The sequence below is a fragment of the Lethenteron reissneri genome, chromosome 27 (assembly GCF_015708825.2).
Source record: "Lethenteron reissneri isolate LAM-NWPU_2019-01 chromosome 27, ASM1570882v1, whole genome shotgun sequence".
In the NCBI taxonomy this organism is placed as follows: Eukaryota; Metazoa; Chordata; class Hyperoartia; order Petromyzontiformes; family Petromyzontidae; genus Lethenteron; species Lethenteron reissneri.
Genome location: NC_083805.1, coordinates 6,309,423 through 6,333,322, shown reverse-complemented (window position 1 = coordinate 6,333,322; position 23,900 = coordinate 6,309,423). Strand labels below are relative to the sequence as shown.

The 23,900-nt window shown below is 45.1% G+C and overlaps 2 protein-coding genes across 3 annotated transcripts in view; both read left to right on the top strand.

Annotated features, from left to right (window-relative positions):
* The window catches only part of BICDL1 (BICD family like cargo adaptor 1), a 40,395-nt gene extending 28,955 nt beyond the window's left edge, over positions 1–11,440 (top strand). The window contains 6 exon segments of the mRNA XM_061561261.1: positions 11–163; positions 3,146–3,478; positions 4,183–4,314; positions 5,403–5,533; positions 6,068–6,188; positions 8,673–11,440. Of these exon segments, the coding sequence (XP_061417245.1) occupies positions 11–163; positions 3,146–3,478; positions 4,183–4,314; positions 5,403–5,533; positions 6,068–6,188; positions 8,673–8,819 (1,017 nt within the window). The 3' untranslated portion in view covers positions 8,820–11,440.
* Positions 11,441–14,820: 3,380 nt separating this feature from the next.
* XBP1 (X-box binding protein 1) lies at positions 14,821–23,433 on the top strand. Of its 2 annotated transcripts, none has more exons than XM_061561259.1 (5): positions 14,821–15,509; positions 17,313–17,409; positions 18,720–18,833; positions 18,932–19,095; positions 20,877–23,433. In XM_061561259.1, exons 1-5 carry the CDS (start codon positions 15,064–15,066, stop codon positions 21,070–21,072), a joined length of 1,017 nt encoding a protein of 338 aa, XP_061417243.1. In that variant the 5' UTR covers positions 14,821–15,063; the 3' UTR covers positions 21,073–23,433. The 2 variants fall into 2 exon arrangements, with proteins under 2 accessions (XP_061417243.1, XP_061417244.1); XM_061561260.1 differs by having other exon boundaries at positions 14,825–15,395.
* Positions 23,434–23,900: the final 467 nt, after the last annotated feature.

Genomic DNA, 23,900 nt, shown 5'->3' with positions numbered 1-23,900 from the left:
CCCCTCCCAGCTGTCCCAGCTGCAGGCGGAGCGCCGGGAAACCAGCGACTCGCCCCGGTGTCCTGCACGCAGGAGAGGGAGCGTGTCCGAGAGGGACCAGGGTGGGGACGTCAACAACATGTCCCTACTCTCGGAGATCGAGCACAGCATAGAGAGGGAACAGGTACTGGATGGGGGAGCGCGTCAAGCGGCTTGGCTGGCTGGGCTATGGATGGGTCAGGTCAACACCAACACTGTGTAGGTTTCCGCGGTTGTTGGGCACGGCAATGTCCGGCGTTAGCACTCCGCTTGCTGTGGGAGCTTCTTCAGAAACGAAATTGTTGGCGGCGGCTTGAAGCGCGATGTAGTTGAGGGAAGAAGTGAACCTCTCGATCCAGTTACTGAAGAAGCTGCAACGTTGTTGTGAGCGTCTCTGCTCCGCCTTCTGTTGCTGATGGAGATTGAGGGGGGGCAGGTGGGAGGGGGCGGCTGTCTCCAAAAACCCAGTAACATCGTCGTTCACAAACATCCTCCGCAGAGGCCAATATTGACACCATGGCGACGACTCCTTGTGTGACTCATTGTAAAGGGGAGGTAAATGGCATGGAAAATGATTCATCGTTCTATTTTTTTTAAAGTGTTACCTTAGTTTTCGGGAAAATTTGCGAGGTCTCAATTTTTCCAGGTAAAATATTTTTCATTGAGGGTACAGTACTTTCAACTCTTCAAAACGACTAATTTAAATCAACAATGATTTTTTTTCTTGTTGCTAAATATGTTTTACTTTTGCACAATCCCATTAATACTTTTAAAGTGATATATTCCAAATGATCCATTATTTGTTTACTACTAATCTAGTCCGAATACGTTAATTAAATACAATTAACTTAATCAAATTATTTTCACAATTTTATCTTGCGTAACTAACAAACAGGCCATTGCACGATGGATGGAAATGGGGTGAGCATTAGATTGACCGACAGTTTTATTCGAACACATGCTGGGGAAAGTGGGATTTAACAACTCCACACTGGCTCAGCGGTAGAGCAAGCAGCTCATAATCGGAAGCTTGCGAGTTCAAAGCCTTTTGGTGTCGGTAAAATGAGTACAATTTTTGTCAGAAAGTCAACCAGTCGGTTGGCCTATGAAGAGACTCTTCCCGTCATAGTAATGTGGAATTTCCACCACTGGCTCAGGGTGGTAAGTCATGAAATGAGCACCGTCTCAATGCTCATTTGAGCAAGAAATATTTTTTTTTTACGTTCAAATATAAGGCTGTTGTTTTTATAATGCAGACCATTATTGGTACCGACCTTCTTCTTCATGTGTCCTAATACATTAAAATAAAAACAAATGTATTTTTTGGGAAACGATTTTTACTGCGTTGTTTAAAAGCATTCATCAGGGAGTGGGAGCGTGGAATGTGAGAGGGAGTTGGTCATGTCAATCGGCTCCACATAAATTCTCTGGTGAAAGCCGGTCAGCAATTCATTCATTGCTGCAGGTTCGGAAACAACCCAGTGAAAGCACCCACAGTCGCGGGCTATTATTAACTTTCATGGCTGTGGTATTTTGGGAGAATTGAGTTTCGTAATAGTTCTGCGCAAAAACACAAAGTAGTTCGACCGGCACCAGCCGTTTGGTGACATAGATATGTTCCATAATTGTTCCGACTCCCTGTTTAGCCCAGGGGGGGGGGTGGACAAACGTTGTGAGAGAATGTCCAGTTCTTTGTGTTAGCCCCAACAGAATCTTGCAATCCAATACGTCTTTCAGAAAGATGGTAGGATCTGGATATAAGGACACCACCTAGGAGCAAGGCCAGCTTGCTTCTACCACAGCAGTGTGCTTGTATCAGAAGTTGCCCTTTGATTCCCTCGCTCAAGTCAAATACAAGGATGTGTTGCTTACATCAAGGATGTGTTGCTAAACTGCACTCAAGCATAAAAACAAAGGTAAAAGCGCAGCCCTGTGATTCATCAGTCACGCCATTACTGTTGGAAATCTAAGAAGTGGTGTGCTGATTCTAGCTTTGAAGTTTTCGTGACTGCAAGGATCCATACTCTTTGGTTCTTTCGGTAAAGTCACGTACCCTTATATCGAGCTTCTACTCCACCGTGTAGACCTTTTTGTCGGCGAGGGACGGTGCGTTTGGCATTCAGCTTGTCGTTGCGTGCGCTGTGCGTGTGATTGCGTTTCACCGCGGGCCGCGGTTGTTGTGCAGCCCGTGCGTTGGCTGTGCTCGAGGCACGAACTCTCCGAGCTCTGTCTGCTGCTGGGGGTAGGCCCGCACGCCGTCGCGCACGGCTTGTGCCGCTGGTTTGTGCCGTGTGCATGTGCTCTCCGGTTCGTTCAAACGAATCGCACTATATATCCCTTTCACCAGCACACACCAACGTAAACTGTGTGTGGCGTGTTTCAATTTTTTTTTACGAAGCCCGAGTTTGTTGTTTTACCAATGTTTCTAGCGCGATAGTTTGCCGTGTTGTTTTGGAGGCAAAATGTTGTTTTTGCTGCATGTTGATGCGATTGTAATTGCAGTGAATTGCATGCTTTTCAAAATATATCTTAATCGTTCAAATGTATCCCCTGTATTTTGAGGTGCTGGAAATAACTCAAAAGGTTGACACACATCCACGATACAAAACATACATTTACCAGTTCCATATTCAGATGATGTAAAATATTATTAGAGTGTAATCAATGTAAAAATACATTTCTAAATGAACTTTGAATCCGGCGTCCAGGGTTCAGTTCAGAGCCACAGCTAGCATCAGTGGCACGAGTGATATCCAAACTAGTCCTTTTAACAAAAACAGTTATAATAACAGTTATCTTTGTGCAAGCTTGTAACTTAAAGTGTTCACAAATCACCTACTTTTTAATTGAAAACTGTTTGCATTGTGATTTGTAAAGAGGAACAACAAAAACCGATAATACAAGCACTTACTTTATTTACGGCCATGCCGCTTAGCTATCCGATGCGTTTTTCTGCCTGTTGCCACTCTGCTATCTGGCACGATGTTTGACGTTTCACTCCACGCCCCAACCAACGTTGCTAGAAACCTCACGAGCTGCAATCGGAAGTGGAGTTTAGAAACACAACTCAAACCAGACATTGTTTTTCCTCCCCCCCGCCACCCCCCCCGCCCCCCCCAACGTTCAGTTCCAGCAGGACATCCAGAGCGTCTACGGCCAGCTGCAGTTCCTGTGCGAGCAGCTCAAGGGGGGCGACCCGAGGCTCAAGCTGGAGAGTAAAACGAGCGGCGAGGTGGCGGCCGCGGGGCAAGCGGCGCCCGAGCGCTGGACGGGCAGCGACGTGGCGGCGTGGGCGGAGAGCGAGCGATGGCCGGCGAGCGACGCGGTCGACTCGGGCGTGGAGACGGACGTCTCGGTGGCCGAGAGCACCGGCAGCGAGGCCACCCCCGAGGGGCTGCACGCCGCGCTCGACGAACTCAAGGCGCTCATCCGCAACCTGTGCGACAGCGACCTGCAGCTGGTACGGGAGAGGGGGGACCGGCGGCAGCGCGCGTTGAACGCTTCCTCCGACCTAATCCGCCCGCATGGCGTCGCGGTCTAAACCGTGGATGCCACCCCTCCCTCGTCGCCCGACGCTTTCTGACCCTCTGCCGGAATCCTCCAGCTGCTGCACAGTGGGGGCGCCACGGTGGCGAGATGTTAACTGCCTCGCCTGGGATACAGGAGGTCGTGGGTTCGATCCCGACCCTGATGCCTGTATATTTGGAGTTCGCTTGGCTGTGTGGATTTTTCTTCAGGTCCTCCGGTTTTTCTGTCCACGTTTAGAAACATGCGATTTAGAGTATTTGGCTGCTTTAAATGTCCACATGATAAGCCACTTTGTTGAGCTGTGTCATTTGTGGCCAGATCGCTTCTGAAAAAGAGCTACATAGCTCAGTAGGCATTACCTGGTGAAATAACAAAAAATAAAGAGGCCTATAACCTCCAAGATCTGCAATACAGATCCCACCATTTGGTCCAAAGGTCTTCCCTTGAGGCATGCTTAGGTCTTCCCATCAACCACTTACCCACTATTATTATATAGCGAGCCTCAAGAGAGGATGCTCTTGAGCTTTGACGTAACCCCTGCTTCATCGTCACCAAGCCCGTGGCAAGGCTGGTTGTGTTTTTTTGGCCGTGTTGATTAACCGAGGGTGTCTTGTGATCCGTTGTGGCTTTGCGCAGGTACGGGAGCAGAACCTTCAAGTTCAGCTGCGGAGTGCCTTCTCAGAGCTGGACACTCTCCGTCAAGAAAGGGAGCATGACGGCGAGGAGCTGCGCGTCTACAAAGAAAAAGCAGAGCACCTGCAGAGCGAGGTTTCCACCAATTGCTTATTAGAATAATTATACTACTATAACACTTGCGTTTATATTGTGCCCATAATGAACAAAGTATCAGAGTACAGCATAGTCCATGAACAACAGGCATAATTTGGCCAGGCCCAGATAGCCTCTGCTTTAGATGAAACAAGTTATGTGGTCAGAGGTAGAAAGTGTCCAGTGAATTGTACGATACATTAAAATTTGTATTCGTACGGCGTCTCAATGAAACTGCATCTCAAGATGCTGCACTGTAAACCATTGGCCACATTTATTTGGTATGTACAGGCTGTCGGTCTGAGGCAGAGGACAAAATATTTGAAGAAGCAGATAAACAACACGAATGATGATACCATAAATACCACTAATTGTAGCTAATGTGGAACTTAAAAGTGAGATACTGAAGACCCCAAACAAAAATGTGGAAGCGAAATTGTGTAACTCGTTAAATGTATGGTTGGTTTTACACTTCACGCTCCACAAAATAATATTATCCCATACATCAATTGCACAACGGTGATAACTTTCACAACTTTGTATCCTTACAAAACCAACCAAATGAGAATAATTTCAAACAATAGCTGCAAATATGGCAATTGTGCCGTTCATGTGTTGCTACTGAAATAACCCACGGGTACGTGGCTGAGTAGGTCACGTGGCGGGTAAGCAGATATATTTATGTTACTGTTGCTTTGCCTGCAATGATCGTAAATATTAACTTTCACTGTAAGTGTTCCTACTTGCTCACCGGCGTCTCTGAACTACAATTCATCAAAATTCCTACTTCTTGTATCCACACATTCTGCTAAAAATGTACAAAGTTCGACCTTCCGTGTGCGCGGCATCCAGTAGTAGCTTGCATTTTGTACACCGCGTTCGCCATGCGGGGGATTAACCTGAAGTCCACCGCGATTATTCAACGGCTTAGAGATTCGTGAGACCCCCGTGGCGCTTTACAGCCGACACAGATGAACTTAACCGCAAATTGGCGTGGGTAAGTCATTAACGTTGACTCGCAATGTTACGCTGGCATCCCAATGCGTACCCCTTGCGTGACCCCCATACGCTCTCGTATCTCCCTTCAGCTGGAGGCCCAAGCAGAAGAGCTACGAGAGGTTCGGGAGGAGTGCAAGGGGCTGCATACCGTGCTGGCGGGGCTTCCCTGGGACGACGGCTTGAGGAAGGCCTTAAGAGAGCGTGACGAGGCCATTGCAAAGTGAGTCTTCCCTCTTTCCCTTCCTACGCTTGACCCTTTCCCCTTCGGAGACGACTGCAAGTTGCAGGGTGGGGTTCCTTTCACCGCTGAATCTCGGAACGCGCAAGCGGTTCGGCATTGATTCTGTTTAGAGGCATGGCACCGTTGTTTTTAAAGACATTGTACTCACCGCAAGGAACTGTAGCGACACGACCGCACTCTGATAGCTCGCACCAAACTGTGGCACACTGTACTAATCATCAGAGGTGCGGGGAAGGACCACAAACAAAACACACAAAGCAGTTATAAAGAAGTTGGTTTTCAATCTCGATTTAAAATTGCATATCTCCAGTGGCTTTCTAATATCGGAAGGAAGAGCATTCCAGATGGCCACAGAAGCGCATCTGAAAGCGCTGCGAAGCAGTGACCGTCTTTGTTCAATGGCCATCCAAAACCGCTGCGAGGGATGATCACAGTTGGCATGGTTGGGGCATGCTTGTGAAAAAAAGTTGCGTCACTGATGAGGTTGTCTCTGTTGTCTCGGTGTGATGACAGGAAACAGGGGGTCGAGGTGGAGCTGGAGAGATGTCGAGAGGACATGGTGACATTGAGTAACCAGCTTCTGGAGGCCATTCAGCAGAAGGTTGACCTGTCACAGCAGCTCGAGGCTTGGCAGGTGTGTATGCCGTTATTACATTTCACAGCACACATAACGTACAGGATACGGGGCTTCCTGTACATTTACGTACCTGCACCACACGTGCTCGTTATTGCAGTACTTGCTTTTTATTTTAATGTCAAGAACACGATCCCTGAAGTTTATTTCATGCGACAGGCATGCTTAATTTGTTTTAAATGCGGGAGCAAGTTTGTTCATTTTGTAATTTGATTTGCGTCGCAAATTGTCGGCATGAAATAATATTTCGTGTATGCTCCTATAATATTCCAGCAATGATTAAGCAATCTAATTCGAGTAGGGGGTGTATGGGCTTGCATTGGAAAGGTTGCGAGTTAAAATCCTGCCTCAGGGGTGGACTCAACCCTGCATCCCTTAAGTCAATAGAATGAGTGCCATGTTGTGGGCAAGCCCACGGTGGCCACCATAATGGCAAGGCTTCACATAGGAATGTGGAATTTTTATCGCTGGCCCACAGCTGTAAACAACAGATTGGCAGCACCCTGAAATTGAATGGGAAACCACTTTTTTTTGTCAGGCATTCCATTATCGAAAATTAATTTGGGCTAACACCCACAGTCGGTGAATTATGTTGCTGTTGTTGTTTTGCTTAGGCGATGTAATTTCCCTTGCCTAATTAAGTGAACCATACCTCAAATTGTAGGGAGGGATAATAAATTAGTTATACAGACTCAATTTACAGGCAGCATTTCCATCTGGTGTTTTGGTTGTGTTTTTTTTACCCACAATTACTGGTTTCCTCTCACCCTTCCCAATGATCTGCTGTCACCCTCCCTCTGGTGGCGGTGGTGGAGATAGCTCCCTTCTCTTGGGGTACTCACAGCCTGGCTTCTCTGGCTGACAATCTAGACAAGCTTGAGGTTCCTGCTTGTCACTTTGCCTCTTAACGCCCGCCTATAATCCATCACCTTGAGTGGGCACAGGTATTATATCGGTTGTGGTGTTTTAGTGGGTAGATGTTCCACATCCCATGCTCAAATACGTTCATTAATAACCGCCAAGGTGTCTCACCGTACTTGTGAAATTCCCCACGTGCATTTCCATGGTATTTTTCTTGCAATCGTGGGCACAGTATTTATAATAGGTCGGTTGAGTCAACCCGTAACCTCCTCTATCGCATGGGGGCGTCATCACCGCAGACGCATGGAGACAACGTTTACTCGACTTATTTTGGTTACTTGACGACATTGGTAAAGGGAAATAACATTATCATCCAATCTATGATGGCATCTATCCATTGTATTCGGGGTCATCCTCTTAACTGAACTGTTATACTCGACAATGGATCTAAATAATTGTGAATCATATTAAATTGGTTAACAAAAAATAAATATTTCCAACTGCTACACCAAACTTCCGTAGCTCTTTTCATTGCACTCCCTGGGTCTGCTCTTGGCGTCACCGCACACGTTGCTCAGTGTTTGGCATCGTTTGTGACTCCGTACCAGCTGTTACCTTTACCCCATTGTAACACCCTGTCACGTCACCATCAGCCACATTCCAAGTCATGGGCCAAAGACGATTTAAAAAAAAACAAGCCTTGCCCTGTTGGAGATGACCAACCAATAGTGCAGTTGCCATACCACGCCTGGTTTGGTTGGCCGTTGAAGGACATCTGTGGGAAAGAGCTTTCTAGCTCATCGGATTCCTCCGGTATAAAGACAGTTTCAGATTCTAATGTTTATTATCCGCTTTGGTGGAATGTTGCAACATGTAATGTAAATCTGTAATACAGTACTCTATTCAAATGTGCAGCCGTCGTGCAGGTTTGCACTGGGCAGGGCCCATGGCAGCCACGTGCGTGGCCACGCGCTCATGTCATGTTCATGTCACAAACATCGTGAGTCAGGTGACGTCATTCACGTGCAGTGTTCCATACTGGTCTGCGTGTCCATAGGTGTGGTAATGGTCCTCGAAGGGCAGATGACACCGGTGTGTCTTATTGACAAGTTAATATTGCATTTGCAGCCGTAACATTGTACGTCTAGATGTGTACAGCCCTTCTGTCAATATGCTGCTGGAGTTATTTGACAATCATTGCGGTCTTCTTGGTTCTTTCGGTAAAGTCACGTAGAAGGGAAATAATAAAGTAATACAAATAAAACATAATAAAACACAATTCTCACGACGTTTCTTTCCGACAGCCCTGTTCTTCACCTGAGGACGGCTGCTTGCGTTGTGGCCGAAACGTCGTGAGAATAGTATTTTATTATGTTTTATTTGTATTTTTTCCTTTTACGTGACTTTACCGAAAGAACAAAGAAGATGAATCCCTGCAGTCACAAAAGCTTTAAATCGAAATTTAATCATTGCGACGTTTTGCGAAGGCACACGGGGAGCGTAAGTGCCAATGCAACAGCCACGGGTGCTGCCATCTGATGCTGCTGCTGCACTGCCATCTGCTGGCGAAGTAGCCGTACTGGGATAATCGCGATTTGTTCTGTGTTGTTGCGCCCTCTGCAGGATGACATGCAGATGGTCATCGGTGAGCAGCTCAAGGAGCAACACCGCAAAGACAAGTCTCGTCAAGTGTCTGCTGGATCTCTCCGAACGAGAAGTGTTCCTCAGGACACCAAGGGCTTCTTCCTCTCCTTCCTGAAGAACATTTGAGCCCAGACTTTTTGGGCTGCTGTGTGATGCGTAGGGCTTCAAGTGCAATTGCTGGAACACGACCGTTTGTCTTCGTCAATGTGTTTTTTTTTCTTCTAACGATGCCGTTGCATCGAAAAAAGTCACACTATGGGAAATGTATATTTTTTTACTATTCCAGGACTCAAAACGCATTTCATAAACAACAAAATAAAAAAAGATGGGTGCAGTGGCTGATGCAGGTCTCTGAAAATCCTGCATGTGCTGGTTTCCAGAATCAGAATCCCTCTTTAATTTAGACTGGAAGAATCCGATGAGCTATGAAGCTCTTTTTCACAGGTGTCCAGAAGATGTCCAGTTCGCAAATGCTTAGCCTTTCATCTAAGGTACGGTGCGAAAGAAGTTCAACATACATACACCTTGGAAGCATGGAATATGGCGCTGTCTATGGAGTTATTTTCGAAGTATGCACTTAAAAGTGGAACACTGTGTACATGAATAATAATATTTTGCTAACCAATGTTATAAGCTATACAATTTGATCATTTTGTTAACAAAAACAACAATACGAAATCCCTACCTTTGATATGCTCAACAATATTTATTTGTCTTGTGCTACACCTGACATTATTCTGTGCTTGCAATATTACATGTTTAGATGATATAATATTTATGTTACTTACACTGCAGGTTTCAAGGTCATGTTTATAATATGTATATACAATGAGTATGTGGCATTGTGCATTTGTTTGTGTACATTGGAGTTCAATACTGAACGGCTAACCCCGTGGATCCTAGATCAATTGAAACAAGTGACCTATTCATTTAAGGAAAGGTTTTTGGTCAAATAAAACAAGATGAAAATAACACACGGTGCATTTTTTAAAAGATCACATTTGATGTAAAGATCTCTGGCTGCTGAGCAATAATTTGGCAAAAATTGTAATGTGTATGACCTATACTCCTTGGTTCTTTCTGTAAAGTCACGTAGGTAGAAAAATAATAGATCGACGTTTCGATCGCAACACAAGCAACCGTCATCAGGTGTGTTGCGATCGAAACGTCGTGATCTATTATTTTTCTACCTACGTGACTTTACCGAAAGAACCAAATAGTATGGATTGCTGCAGTCACGAAAGCTTCAAATCAAGATTGTTTATGACCTGTGTGGTTGGTACTGTGTGATAAGTATGACAAGCTTAGTTTTTTCCATTCCCGAGTTGTGTGTGCGTGCCTGAGGTTGCAGAGATGTGATGCTATGAATCTGTGCATTAGGACCTTGGTGGTGGAGATTATTCAACGTGATGAATGGTTTTTCAGGCCACCTGCTACCAACTGGCCGAGTGTGGCTTCACAGATGAGCAATTCCAAATCTTAGACTTACCCTGTCACTGGAGAAAAAACCCCTTTTTCATTTGGTGTGATTGTGCATACAATGCAAATGTTATATTTATTTACGTTTATTTTCAATTTTTGCGATATCCGCCATTAAGATGTTGCATAATTAGTCTTTCAGAGAAAAAATAACATGTGATTTTGGATCTTAATACAGAAAACTCACTGCAGTGTACTGCCGGTAATGGTTCAATACCCGTGCCAAAGATTCACAAAACCTGTCCTGAAACCGTAACCTCTGGACGTACACAAAATCATTCGCGCTCAATGCTGTAGTCATATCATGGTGTGGGTTGCGTCTAAAATGAGTATCGTGCCTGGAAAAATCGAGTGACCAAATGTAAACTGGGGGCAGGAATGTTCAAGTCGGTTTTGGATTTGAAAGTAATCCTGATAACCATTTGATAGTTTAAGAAATGGTACAAGAAAGCTGTTTTGTAAAGAATTAAAGGTCTACTTTTAGTTTATTGTTAAATGAAAGTGATATAAATGTGCAGTATAATATAAAACGTATACTTGTGTGTTTGATGAAACAAAAGTGTTAAACTCGAGCACTGCACATGAACTGGGTTTCTCCCTCCATGGGAACTCTCTTTTACCCTGCTGTCAAGCTATTGACACAAAAATAACACGTCCGTTATGAGCAATAAATAGTACTTGGCTTTTGTTAACTTGTGTGTCTCTTAACACAGCTCCATTCTGGTTACTAAAATCGCTACTCGTCTGAGCAGAAAACGTTACAGTAGTGGTCGTCGTTTGTGCTACAAATGACAATTACCTCTGCTATGGAAGTTCTCGCCTTTGCAAGTGCTGAGCTGTCCCAGGAGTTTGTGTCCGACAGCACACCTCCCACCGTCCTGTCTACCCATAGAAAGCAGATTTTAAATCATCGTTTGATAAGGACCGTAATGTTAGATGCTGCTACTACAGTAACGCCAAAAAACCGTGATTGCAGAATGTGTGAAGATGCTTTCATTGAGTTCATAACCATTCTACCGCTTCTATAAAATCCGGCATCAAAGTGCAATGCAGTTCAGTATTGACATGCAAGGAAAATAACAAGCATAAGGCAAATGCCGACGTGGAAATTAGGTGGTTCAATTGCTTAACTGGAATGCAAATATTAAATGTCATTTCTTGGCGAACTACTCTTTGTAATAGCACTCGGGCCGTCTTTGTAGATGTTTAATGTTGGGATGACTTTGACATGCTTGTTATAACACGTGTACATAAATAAAGTTACAAATATTTCCCGCACAGTTTTCAAAAGCTTCAAACATCATTTGCGATGTTATGTTTTGCACCAGTGTTGGTGGAAGCGCCTCTCTGCTTAGAGGGAGCTCTTAGAATCCATCTGGAGCCGACACTTCAACTCTGGCCACGCATCTTGTAAGAGGTAGGAGTACCCACACTTTACCCTACCAAGATACACCCTACCAACTTGGCTGTTGGTGTATCTATTACTGGTCGGAACCTCCTGGTTACACCAGCCCACAGGGGATTATTGTGTCCGTCCATCGTGCAGGGAGGGGAGGGTGGGGAGGGGCTAGGTGGGGAAGATGGGGCTGGGTAGGGGGTGGGAGGGGTGGGGCAGGTTGGGAAGGGGCTGGTCACCCCGTAGTGCCCTTATAAAACTCAACGTTTAACCTACTCACGCCGGCTTGTGCCCGCCCTCACAGTCGGGCATATTTGCGGAATACACCACGCCGCCGTTGACCCTGCAGGCCATTGACCGAGCAACCCGGACGTTCCTACCAGCTCCCTCCGCAGGACAATGTGTTACTACTGGGTAGACGAGAGGTCCAGGGATTTAAGAAACTATCCCCGTTATTTCAGTTGCCGCGCCAGGAGATCGAACCGGCTACCTCTGGATTGCACAATTGCAGTGTGCTAATCTTTGCAACTTTTTATGGTTTATCAGTCGATGGATGATGACCCTGGCAAGCTAGTTATAGCAGGAGAGCTCCATTCAGGGAATTTTATCACCATATCCTCATGGATCATGTCCATTGTGGTGGACTGCAATTATTGCACAAAGTAATGATGAGCGTCATTGTGGTAAAAAAATATGCTAATTATTCATTGACTTTGGGCCCATATCCAATGCAGAAGGTCTTTGCCTATGAACACTGGAAATTTGCCATCATTGGTTTTAGCAAGCCTGACGAGACTTTGAACTTCAAAAAGGTCTGGAGTTTGAATTGTATTTGAATTAATGCTGCTGAAAATGTCACTCCCAGAAGGCCGTTTGACTAATGGGATGTGCAAAAAAAGAAATGTATGTGGCGTGACAGATATAAGATAGGAGGCGTATCGCCCGCTTGTTTATTGTGTTACAATTTATTGCCATGATAGCCACGGGGCCAGGGGCGGTTTCTTCATTAGGGCGATTGGGCGACGCACCACCAATGTCATTCAACCACAGAGTCACGCTAGCCGTCACTGCAGCCTCTGGATATAGTCCAATCAGCGTCATATCACGTTCTGTGGAGTACCGCCTCTTTTTGGGCGATTTCACTCCGGCTGAGAATCGCCCCGAGTGGCCCCATAGACTAACATTCAAAGATGTTTTTTTTCGAACGGCGGGCGCTCCAATGCATTCTCTATGGCTTCCGGGAGGGCTCGCACTAACGTGCTTACGTCATCATACGTGCTAACGTCATCATACGTAAGCACGTTTCATCCAACAATATAATTTATCGCGACCTAGTGGAATCTTTAATAAAATAAACTTGAGTGGTTTGTTTTAATAGTGAGTATAGAAACAAACAAGATGTATTGTAAGAGTCACTTTATTTTTCATTAATATTAAATAAGTGAAGTTGCCTTTACATGCTTAAGCTGTTAATTTATCCATTGCATGGGTGGACCTTATCCTTATCAATCATCCAGACATTTGCCCCCCCTGAGAGATTTTGCAGGAGCCGCCACTGCACGGGGCACATGGCTCCATATAATGATACAATTGTACGTAAGATGACGGTGGTTAAAATACGGAGTGAGGTTATTAGGAGTGGTGGTGTATAGTTGTGGTGATGGGGGGGTTGGGGTAAGCCCGGTCGAAGCTCGGGAGGGCATGGGAGAAAAGATGATTTTTTAACATAACAATTTTTTAATTGGTTTAACACGTAGGCTTTCGCGACCAATATCATCCATAATAGAGGTTTTTGGGTTAAATCTTGTAAATATCTAAATGTGTCGTTTAAACCCGACACCACCAGACACAGCCAACTATTATTTTACCAGGCAAGCCCCACTGAGCTGTAGGACTCTTTTACAGGTATAGGAACAACAGGTTCCACACTGCCCACCAGGGATTATTTGTCTGTCTGTCGTGCACGAATGCGCTGTCCAACCAAGTTCCTACCTGCCCACTCCGAAGGAAAGTGTTTTTCAGAAGTGACCTGGCCACAAATGATGGCTCAACGAAGTGGCTTATCACGTGGACATGTATAGCAGCCAGATACTCTAAACGCGTGATGTTGATTCTAAATGTGGAGTGGGAAAACCCCCGGAGAAGCCTGAGAAGAAATGCACGGGGGAGAAAGAGAGAGAGAAAGACACACAAACTCCAAATCGACGGGAGGCGTTCTAAGGGAGGAACTGAAACAGGTCCTGTGGAGATGATTGTTTTATATGCGGTGGGAGTTTGTTCAAGTTGAAGGGGAGCAAGAATGGGAAAAGGGAACGACAGCGAGACTGGGCGCAGGGCGAGGGGGACACAGGGAGAGAGACCGTCGAGATTGGGAGCGTAAGAGGGCGGTGTGGGACAGAGAGAAGTGAGGCGAGGCAAGACCACGGCACTTCGCCTATTCAGTGTGGCCAGCGGTAAAGCCCAAAGAATATCAGAATAGTTTTTTACACTGGAAAAATCCGAGGAGCTGTAAAGCTCTTTTTTTCACGGAGGGTCCTTGCTATTAACGTCTTCGGGTGGTTCGTCCGCCTTGATCCAAGCAAGACTTTGAATGTGCAAACCGGCCTCGGGTTTGCTTGACCTGAACCAGTGCTGCTGAATAATTAGGGACATTTAAGGGGGAAAATCATCTGCTTATTTATTTTGGCAGTGGTGGGGAGATCGGATTCCTACGGACAACCCCACGTTGGGCCGACTAGACATCTGTGAAACGACTGCACGTCTGTGACAAAGAGCTTTACAGCCCATCGGATTCCTCTAGAAAATAAAAAAAATATTCCGAATCTGGGTCCTGCAAAGTAGAGAATCGATTACTGAATCCAGAAGCAACAGGGAATCGTGCGAATCGAGAGAATCGCCAGCGTGGGGGTGGGTGGGGGTGATGATGGGGGGGAAAGGGGGCGGGGTGGAGTTTGTCAACGCCCCACTTTGGTCACCCCCCCCCCCCACCTTCGCTGTCAATCACCGCCGCGTCCACCAATAGGAGGAGAGGGCCGAGTTGGCGATCCACCAATAGGAGGAGAGGGCCGAGTTGGCGATCCACCAATAGGAGAGTGTCGAGTTGGCGATCCGCCATCGATCGTCAAACACCCCCGCGGTTCTCAAAGCGAAAGTCGCCCTGGGGGCACCAAACAACGCAGCTCGCGCAGCTGAGCGCCTCGCGCCAGCACTCACGTTGCGCCCCCGGGGCAGAATTTAAATTGATAACAAAACAAAAAGTGTGACCTCCCACCACCACCACTGCCCTCTCCCACGGCCGATGCATCTCCGGTTGGGCTCGGCTCGCTGGGTCTGAAGGGGGCCCGAACCTCGGTCTCGATGTCGTCGTGCTCGAGATGTTTGCGAGCCCGCGCGTGCGTGTGCGTGCGGCCTTTGCCGTTTAGAACGCTGCGGTCGATGAAGTTCTAATCGGCTGCGTTGGTGTCTCTCGCTTCTCCTCGGGCCCCGCCGCGCGCGATGGCCTCAATACCCGCGGACCCCGAGGGCGGACGGGGGTCTCGGTGCGGGGCCCCGGGGTCAACGTCCCAGGGCCGCCTCCTCCTCCCTCCCGAGGCCGCCACCCCGTCGCAGGTCGTCCCATCACGGGCCCTTCCACCATCGCAGGTGTCCGCGTCTTCCCACGCCGACGTATCCCGGGTGCCACCGTGGCAGAATCTTCCTTGCCACACGACAACGCCGCCGCCACCGCCGTCGTCGTCGTCTCTGGCTGCTGGAGGGCCACGGACGTCTCCGCCGAGGAAGCGGCAACGCCTCGTGCACCTTTCTACCGAGGAGAAAGTGTCGAGAAGGTATGGCGAGTGGGGGGTCCCCTGGCACCTCTTCCACGGAGGAGAAAGTGTCGAGAAGGTATGGAGAGAGGGGGGTCCCCTGGCACCTTTTTGCGGGGAGAAAGTGTCGAGAAGGTATGGAGAGAGGGGGGTCCCCTGGCACCTCTTCCACGCAGCTTGTGCGTGCCACGGTGTGGGCAGGAGGTGGTGTTGTGTGGTGGACGGGGGGTAGAGGGCATTTAAGATGTTCTCGTTGGTTCTTTCGGTAAAGTCACGTAGAAGGGAAATAATAAAATGATAAAAATAAAACGATAAAATTCTCACGACGTGTCGATTGCAACACAAGCAATCATCACCAGGTGTGAAAACCACAGCAAAAAACAGCAAGAAAATGTTCTTGCTGTGGTTTTCACACCTGATGATGATTGCTTGTGTTGCCATCGACACGTCGTGATAATTTTATTGTTTTATATTTGTATTTTATTATTTCCCTTCTACGTGACTACCGAAAGAACCAAGAATATGAATCCCTGCAGTCACGAAAGCTTTAAATCGAAATGTTATAGTTGGTTCGCTTTTTTGTTTCGCGTCTGGCAGTGGCTGCATTGGTATTTTAATATATGTCATAGAAGGCGCCTTTAATTTTGTCTTGTACCTCCTAGAATCACCCAGGAATGTCCTTAACGCTCGTGGCGTCACTCCACGGCGACCAGCCCCCTCATTAATATTCATGAGCACGTGACGTCCTTCAATTCATAATAATTAGCGGGTGACGTCACTCCACATGGGGGGTGAGGCGCCTCCTCCCCCCTCCTCGGCGTCAACTCACAACCCTCACTACAAAGGCAGAACCCTCACGTCACGTGATCTCCGTCACGCTGTTGAGACATCGAAGTAAAAAGGACGTCATGATGAACAAGTGATTATAACCTTAAAATGAAATAGGTCTATGTCACCGCGCCCTTACAAATTGCACACGAATTGATGCAATGAATATATCACGTGGTGGTCTGCTTGGCGCTTGCAAGTTTCAGATTTACTGCAATACAACCCGTCCTTGAACGGGCAAAAGGCGAGTTCTATAGAAGCAAGACTGGGATTGCGTAAGGTTCGACGTTCAATTAAACTGCGTTTCTGTGCCTTCAGTGACGTGTTGTGCGAAAGAAGTTCAACATACACGATTGATGAAATGGGCTGTGAAATCGTCAGACTAAGCTTCACAGGCGAAACAGGTTTTCAGGTGGCGGAAATCTGGGATTTCTATACTTTCGGCTCGTGATAGAGATGTAATGATGATCCCTGGGAAGTAGCTTATTGGGCCACCTGACAATTCAACAATGTTTGTAACCATTTTGGTCACAAATATTTAGTGCAACCGTTTACTAATGTCACGACTCAGCCTCTTTCCCAGAGCCCCATTAACTTCAGCTTCAATCAATGGAAACTAACTTGTCTTGAATGTATAACGCTGAATTGTTAAGATGGAATCTGTAAATAATGTTGAGAGAGAGAAAAAAACCGCTTCCGAACAGGATCCTGTAGTGGGATTGGTAGCAAATGTGCTGATGTGCTTTGGTGTGTGTGTGACTGCCTCCGTGTTGGTGAGCGGTAGTGTAGCGGTAAGCGCGCTGCGCTACGAACCTGGTATGGTAACCCGAGTTTGATTCCAGCTCACGACCAACACCAGTGACGATTATCTGAACCTGTTCTGGGTCTCCTCCTCCCCTAGATCGCCTCAGCCTCCAATTGAGTACCTGGTGCGGTGTGTAAACATCACCACTGGGGAGACAAAGGCGGCCGGGCGTGATACTGGTCACCCCACCCCCCTCGTGTGCCGTGCCGGCCTTCATAGGTGGTTACTCGCTAACAGCACTTGCCCCAACAGTCTGGTCAAGCTATACGGGGGGGGATCTTTGTCTTTCTTTTTGTGCTTGATAGGAAGCTGAAGAATCGTGTGGCAGCACAGTCTGCCCGGGATCGCAAGATGGCACTCATGTGCGACCTCGAGAAGAAAGCCGAGGAGTTGCGCGCAAAGGTACAAATTTTACAATCATTTTAACACGTTAGGCTTTCGCGACCAATATCATCCATAATAGAGATTTTAGAGTTAGATCGCGTAAATTTACGTTACAATTATCACTATTCGTGGGCAGATGCCCACTGCACATTTCCGCATTTGTAAATGTTGCAAGCTCAAGATAATAGTTTTATAAACCATAACAATAATTTATTATGCACAAACTATCACGCTAAGTGTGTTGTTGCTTTGATGCAACCTTTGGGGCTTGAAACATGTTATTGTGTAGCGTTAAATCGGCTCGTGAAGACTTGTTAGAATTCCTATTGAAATCATCGCCCCATACTGGCTTTGGACATGTAACCTTGTCTGCTTACATTTTGGTAACTGAGTCACCCCATATCAGTTTAATATTTTTTTAGTAACTGTACTGTACTCTGATCAGTTTAAAAATAATCTGCCCGAGCCGACTTTCGTTACGTGAAATGCATTTTTTATGTTGACTTATTTTTGTGCGTTATTTTCGATTTGTCATGTGACCGTTGTTTTTCCTTTGTTTTATATTCGCATCATTTACTTTAATTCATTTGTTTTTCCTTTGTCGTTTTGGTGACCCAGGAGGGCCACACTTGCGAATCAGACTTTCTTCATGTTCAATCTTGATTTGAAGCTTTCGTGACTGCAGAAATCCATACTCTTTGGTTCTTTGGGTAAAGTCACGTAGGTCGAAAAAATAATAGATCACGACGTTTCGATCGCAACGCAAGCAATCGTCATTTTTCTTCCGCCTGATGACGATTGTTTGCGTTGCGATCGAAACGTCGTGATCTATTCTTTTTTCTACCTGTGACTTAACCGAAAGAACCAAAGAGTATATTTCTTCATGTTCTCGCCTTAGGTTAACAAATCGAACTTGCCTGGCAGAATAATGTACCACTTGCAGGCTAAGTGCTCCCGCCTTGTACCGCACAAGTGATAGCTTCCACGAGGTGGGGTGCCCTAGACGTAAAGCACTCTTTGAGTTGCCGAGGCATTTTAAGTGCCATATCAAGGTTATTGCCAAGGTTTTAAACACGAAACCAGACTTTCAAGTATATATCATCAGCCACAGCCAATCCACTGCTGGATGAAGAAGGCCTCTCCAAGCACTTGCACCGACACGCCTGTTCCATGTCCTCGGTGAACGCCCACTTGATTGCACTTCATTCTGTTTGGCTGCCACTGTTGCAATTCTTGACTGTCCATCCTTCTATGTAGATAATTTTATTATTTTCTGCCTTTGGAAAATGAGACCGTATCCTTAACGATGAAATATCTTTTTTTTTCAGAATCGGTTATTGGTGGAGAAAAACCGGGCTCTGAAAGCGCAATCTCTGAACCTTGCCCATCAGAACCTGGAACTCCGGCGTAGACTCTCCAAGGACGTCTTCCAGGAACAGGAGGTGTGAATTTGTTCACGCTCCACACGGCAGTGTATTTGACACTTTAAAGGATTATTTAAAAAACATACATTTCCCTGCATTTTTGTTTGTTGCATCAGGCAGCGCAAGACAAGTGTTTGGACGACCACAGTGTGGTGGCCGGGTCCTCCGAGTCAGCAGTGCTCAGGGGAGCTGTACCTCAGCAGTGGGTGCTGACCCGGCCACCATCACAACTCGTCGTCCTCACTTTTGCGGTGCTGTCGACAGCTCTGCGCACCCCAAGGTAAAGCTCGTTGATTTATGTGGAGGTTCGCATAAATGTCCTCAAGCGGTTGTGTACCTTTGACAGTGTCAGTCTACTGTTGCATGAGGACCTCCCCGTGCAGTGCAGGCTATTTGACCATCATACAACAACAACCACCATTCGCCACTAAGTGGCGGTGACGTCACCATGACGCTTGTGCCAGGCCATGTGCACCTTGAGGTCACGTGAAGTGTCGAACGCCCGCTGGCAGGAGGTCACGGGGCAGACCCAGGTGCCACGGGTCGACTGACTGAGATGACCGAGATGACTGGCTGATGCACCACCTCTGCCCCCTACTGTGCCAACTTGCTGTGCTTTAGCCACCCGGGTGACCATCATACATACACATACGTACATGCATCACACTGCACCACGTGGGTATGGTCCATGTCCGTTGATGAAGGTGTGGAGCATACATGTGCTGCCTACCAAGTAGCTCTCCATCTTTATCCGTATAAATTTGTCTCGGCAGACATCCTTATTTAACAGCCCAATGCCTTTAAAAGGAGTTCAAATATTTTTCGTAAATACAGTGGTACCCAGGAGATCGAACTTAATTCGTTCCAGAAGGCCATTCGAACACCGATTTGTTCGAACACCGAATAAATTTTCCCAATAAGAATTGATGTAAATTATATTAATTGGTTCCAGACACAAGAAATCTCTCATAAAGCATTTTTACACGAAGTTTACAGTAATTACATGCATAAAAGCATACAAAAAAACAAGAAACAATAAATAAATGGAATCAATGAATAAATATATGAAATAAATGAACCGTGAACTTCACTTTACCTGTAGTAAGGAGAGTTGATGGCTTGAGTGGACGGTGGTGAGGAGGAGGATGTGGTGGTGGTGTTATTGTTTGGAAGGGGAGTCCCCTTCCATAACGTCCGGTAACTGCCCTTCTGGGGTTCTTTCTCTTTTGTGCCTCTCTTCTGCCACTAACTGTGAGTCACTTGAGCTCTTTCTGACTAAAAACGTATCTAAAGAGGTTTGTTTTTGCCTCTGTTTTAGGCTATTTCGAAAATGACACATTGCATTATCATTGGCTTATCACTACCACTAACCTTCTTAGGAGACATTGTGTATGGATGAACACCAAAAAACACTAAAATAAAGGAAATTAACGAAAAAGTTAAGGAATGATGTTTTGCGGGTCTGCACTGGGTGACAGCTACGTGTTAACTGAGCCTCTCACATGGCAAAACCTTTGTCTGGGCAAGCGTCATGCATGCTGGCCATACGCGTCTCAGCCGTACAGGTTCTTTCAAGTCGCGATTGCCCGTTCGACCTCCGAATTTCGTTCGGTTTCCGGGGCAACAAATGTTTGGAAATGTCATTCGAACACCGATTTGTTCGAGTTCTGGTGCGTTCGATCTCCGAGGTTCTACTGTATAATTTAATGTATTGAAAGAAACACTTTTTTCATAAATTGTTGCTTTTAAATTTGCTACAGTTATGTACACATTATTTTTACATTTCGTGTAGATTTTATATTGTCATGCAAAGTCACGTAGTTAAAAAATCAAATTAAAATTAATAAAAGTAATAATAGAAATAAAATAATAAAAAATAATAATGATTTACTTTTTTATTTCTATTACTTTTATTCATTTTAATTTTCTTTTTTACCTATGTGACTTTACCGAAAAAACCTAAGAGTATGAATCCTTGCAGTCACGAAAGCTTCAAATCTAGAATTGTCATGCAAGTTTATTCTTTGGAACACCCTAAACCGTGCTTAATCTCCTTTCCAGTGCGGTGATCTGTTTGGTCTCCTGGATGAGCTGGATATGGATCTGTTTGGAGATGTTGATACGTCTTTGGGCCAAGACACTGAAGATAACGCAAGAGGTTCATCTGGTAAAACAGAAGAAGAAGATTCCATACCGACCACCTCATCTCCAGATATGGGGAGCACATCAGTTGAGCTGGACACCGATAATGATATGACATTGAACAATCTGCAAGTTGATGGTTTCATTCAATATCTTGAAGGCGTGTCAAATCTCCAAGACCAATACTCAAGCCCGCATGCACTTGTGGGCTCTGAGGCCAAGCATTGTGTGAACTATGAGGGATCTTTAAAACAATTACAAGGGTCAAATTCTTTCCAACTTGGAGACCAAGAACTGCATTCCCATTTAATGGACAGTTTCTGTGGCTGTTTTGTGGCCAAAGAGAAAAATACGTCGAGTCTAACAAGACAAAATTGCTTCATCCAAGTAAATAGTTCTCAAATGTTCATTCATGATGACTATGACCTTGCTTTGGCCAAGCAAAATGTCAACATGCAGACCATGCTGCACACATTTTCTCCAAATAGCCCTGACTATGATGACAAACCAACTTGGAGTTCCGATTGTGGCTCCCAAGACACAGAGCTGATTCCTAAAGTTTTGCTTAAAGACCCCAAGGTGCTTTTTGAGGTATTACTCGATGAATCATCCTCAGAAACATCACCTGACCATTTATTTTCTGAATCATTTAAATGCAACTCCGATGCCACTGGCTTTACTAAAATACCTTCCCAGCAGTACGAAGAAAATCTAATTGAAGACGTTCTTGAGGAGCTAGGGTTATCCAGTCCAGAACGTGGGCTTTCTGCTTCAATCGGGCCTGCATCTAAACTTCAAAAGTCGAATATTTCTTTAAGCAGAGGAACACTGTTTCCTCAGTCCACTGATATCGGCGGATACTCTTTTCATGATTCAATATCTCTCTCAACGGAGAGCTTCAATTCCTGGGAAAAATATTTCGATTCTCTTCACGTGATTTAAATTGTGCAGAGATGGTAGGCGACAGTGTTGACATTGAACTGTTGTGGTTTGCAGCAAATTACTCTGGTGACATGTTAGCGTAGCTCCGATGTGTTTTCGGGTTGTACCGTGTTGCCCGACGTTTCGCTCCGCATGCTGGCAGTGTCTGCAGGAGTGGAATGGGGAGCAGCAGCAGCTTATGTTTCTCCCTCGATTACGCTGGTCAACACACTTTTTCTGGCAAAAGGTATTCCAATGGTTTTAAGGTAATTTTGGGGTGCTGATTCTAAATCTGGCATCAGTTTTTTGTCTATCACATCAGGTTTTTGAGATCTCTAATATTGCATTTTCAATAAAAACTACAGAAGAAAAATATTAAATAAATGTGGATATCTACATAAAATTATATTATAAACACACTATCCTAAAAATACAGCACCATATTTTAACTCGCAACAACTTGCAATCATAAGTGACAGAGTTAATTTCGGGGAAAATCAATGAAAATGGGGTATGCCGATAGCATAAAAATGATGTGATAGAGCAAATCTGAATTCAGATTTAGAATCAGCACCCTGAAATTAGTCTAAAACAGCTGCAAAAGTCCAGACCAGAAAAAAATGTTTTTTTTGTTGACCAGTGTTATTCTATCTTCTCGCTGGACAGGACCGCTGCCTGAAAGGAATGTTTAATAAACACCAAGCTTGTGTTCCTGCCGCAGTTTTTATTGACTGTAATATTCACCTGGAAGTAAGATTCATGAAATGCTTATATTCTTTGTCAGATGTAATTATTTCAACAAGAACACCTTGACATTATTAACATGTTATATTGTTTTAAAGCTTTCGTGGCTGCAGGGATTCATATTCTTGGTTCTTTCGGTAAAGTCACGTAGAAGGGAAACAATAAAATAATAATAAAAATATTGTTTTATATTTTTATTATTTTATTGTTTCGCTTCTACGTGACTACCGAAAGAACCAAGAATATGTTATATTGTGTCTTTTTAGGAGCTTAGTAGCCAATGTGTTGCCTTGTTGGCACTTAAGTAAAAAATTGGAGAAAACTAATTTGGCTACTTTATTTTTTATCAAAATATTGACTCTTTATAACCCCTTGAAATAGAACATCCTAAATTGCAAGAGGTCTCCAGGGTAAAACAAAATAAAATAAAAAGTTTGTATTTTATTAAAATGTGCCAGGGTTTTCGTTTTAAAGATGCATCGAATGTTCGCAGTTCTGCTGTGTAGCTCACCGATGTGCTTTCAGGCAACACAATCCGTGTTCGCCAGAGTGACCGATGTTTTGCACCTCGTGTTTGGGAGCTTCTCCAGGATCTGCAGTTCCCACGTGATGGTAAACGTATGACTTTCGGATACCATGCCGAACAACAACGCAATAAAGTATAGGAGCGCACATTAAGTCCGCTTTACCTTCGCAAACCCTTTTATTGTGAAAGTCATACAATGTATGTTTCTTCGTACATGAATTGGTTTTGCATGGTGTGCACGTGTTTCTGTTCAATGAAATGTGATATTAAAGTGTAAAAACGGAATGCTTGGTGTGTGCTCTGCTTCATTCTTTCCCATTTTTGTCCCCATGGGACACGTTTGTCAGATCATCAAACTGACAGTTGCGATAAATAATTAATAAAGCCATTAGCTATTTCCCGTTGGGGATTTCCATTTCAGGCGAATTTGCATTCGCCAAGGTTAAGATTGTTGACAATCGTTAATTTTTTTTCTTTTTTGTTCTGAATCCTGCCTCAAACTAGCCCAACTTGTAAAACTGGAATGTGTTGCACAAAAGCTGTACAAACACTCGTGTCTCTACATGCTCGCATTCAGCAAACGTTTCCATCTGTATTTCCCCACTCATTTGAATATTTTTTACGTGATTGTGGATACGTGTGTAACGGCGTAACCTCTACACGTGCAAGGAGATATGCAGAATACAAAAAAAGACCGAAATGTAATACAGCACTGCAGACATTTGTTTTTTTTATATTTGCAGTGTGTGAAT

Coding starts and splice junctions, on each gene's coding strand:
- XBP1 (XM_061561259.1), top strand. CDS start 15,064: ATGGCCTCAATACCCGCGGACCCCGAGGGCGGACGGGGGTCTCGGTGC. Junction 15,510..17,312: donor GGGGAGAAAGTGTCGAGAAG/GTATGGAGAGAG, acceptor TGTGCTTGATAG/GAAGCTGAAGAATCGTGTGG. Junction 19,096..20,876: donor ACAGCTCTGCGCACCCCAAG/GTAAAGCTCGTT, acceptor TCTCCTTTCCAG/TGCGGTGATCTGTTTGGTCT.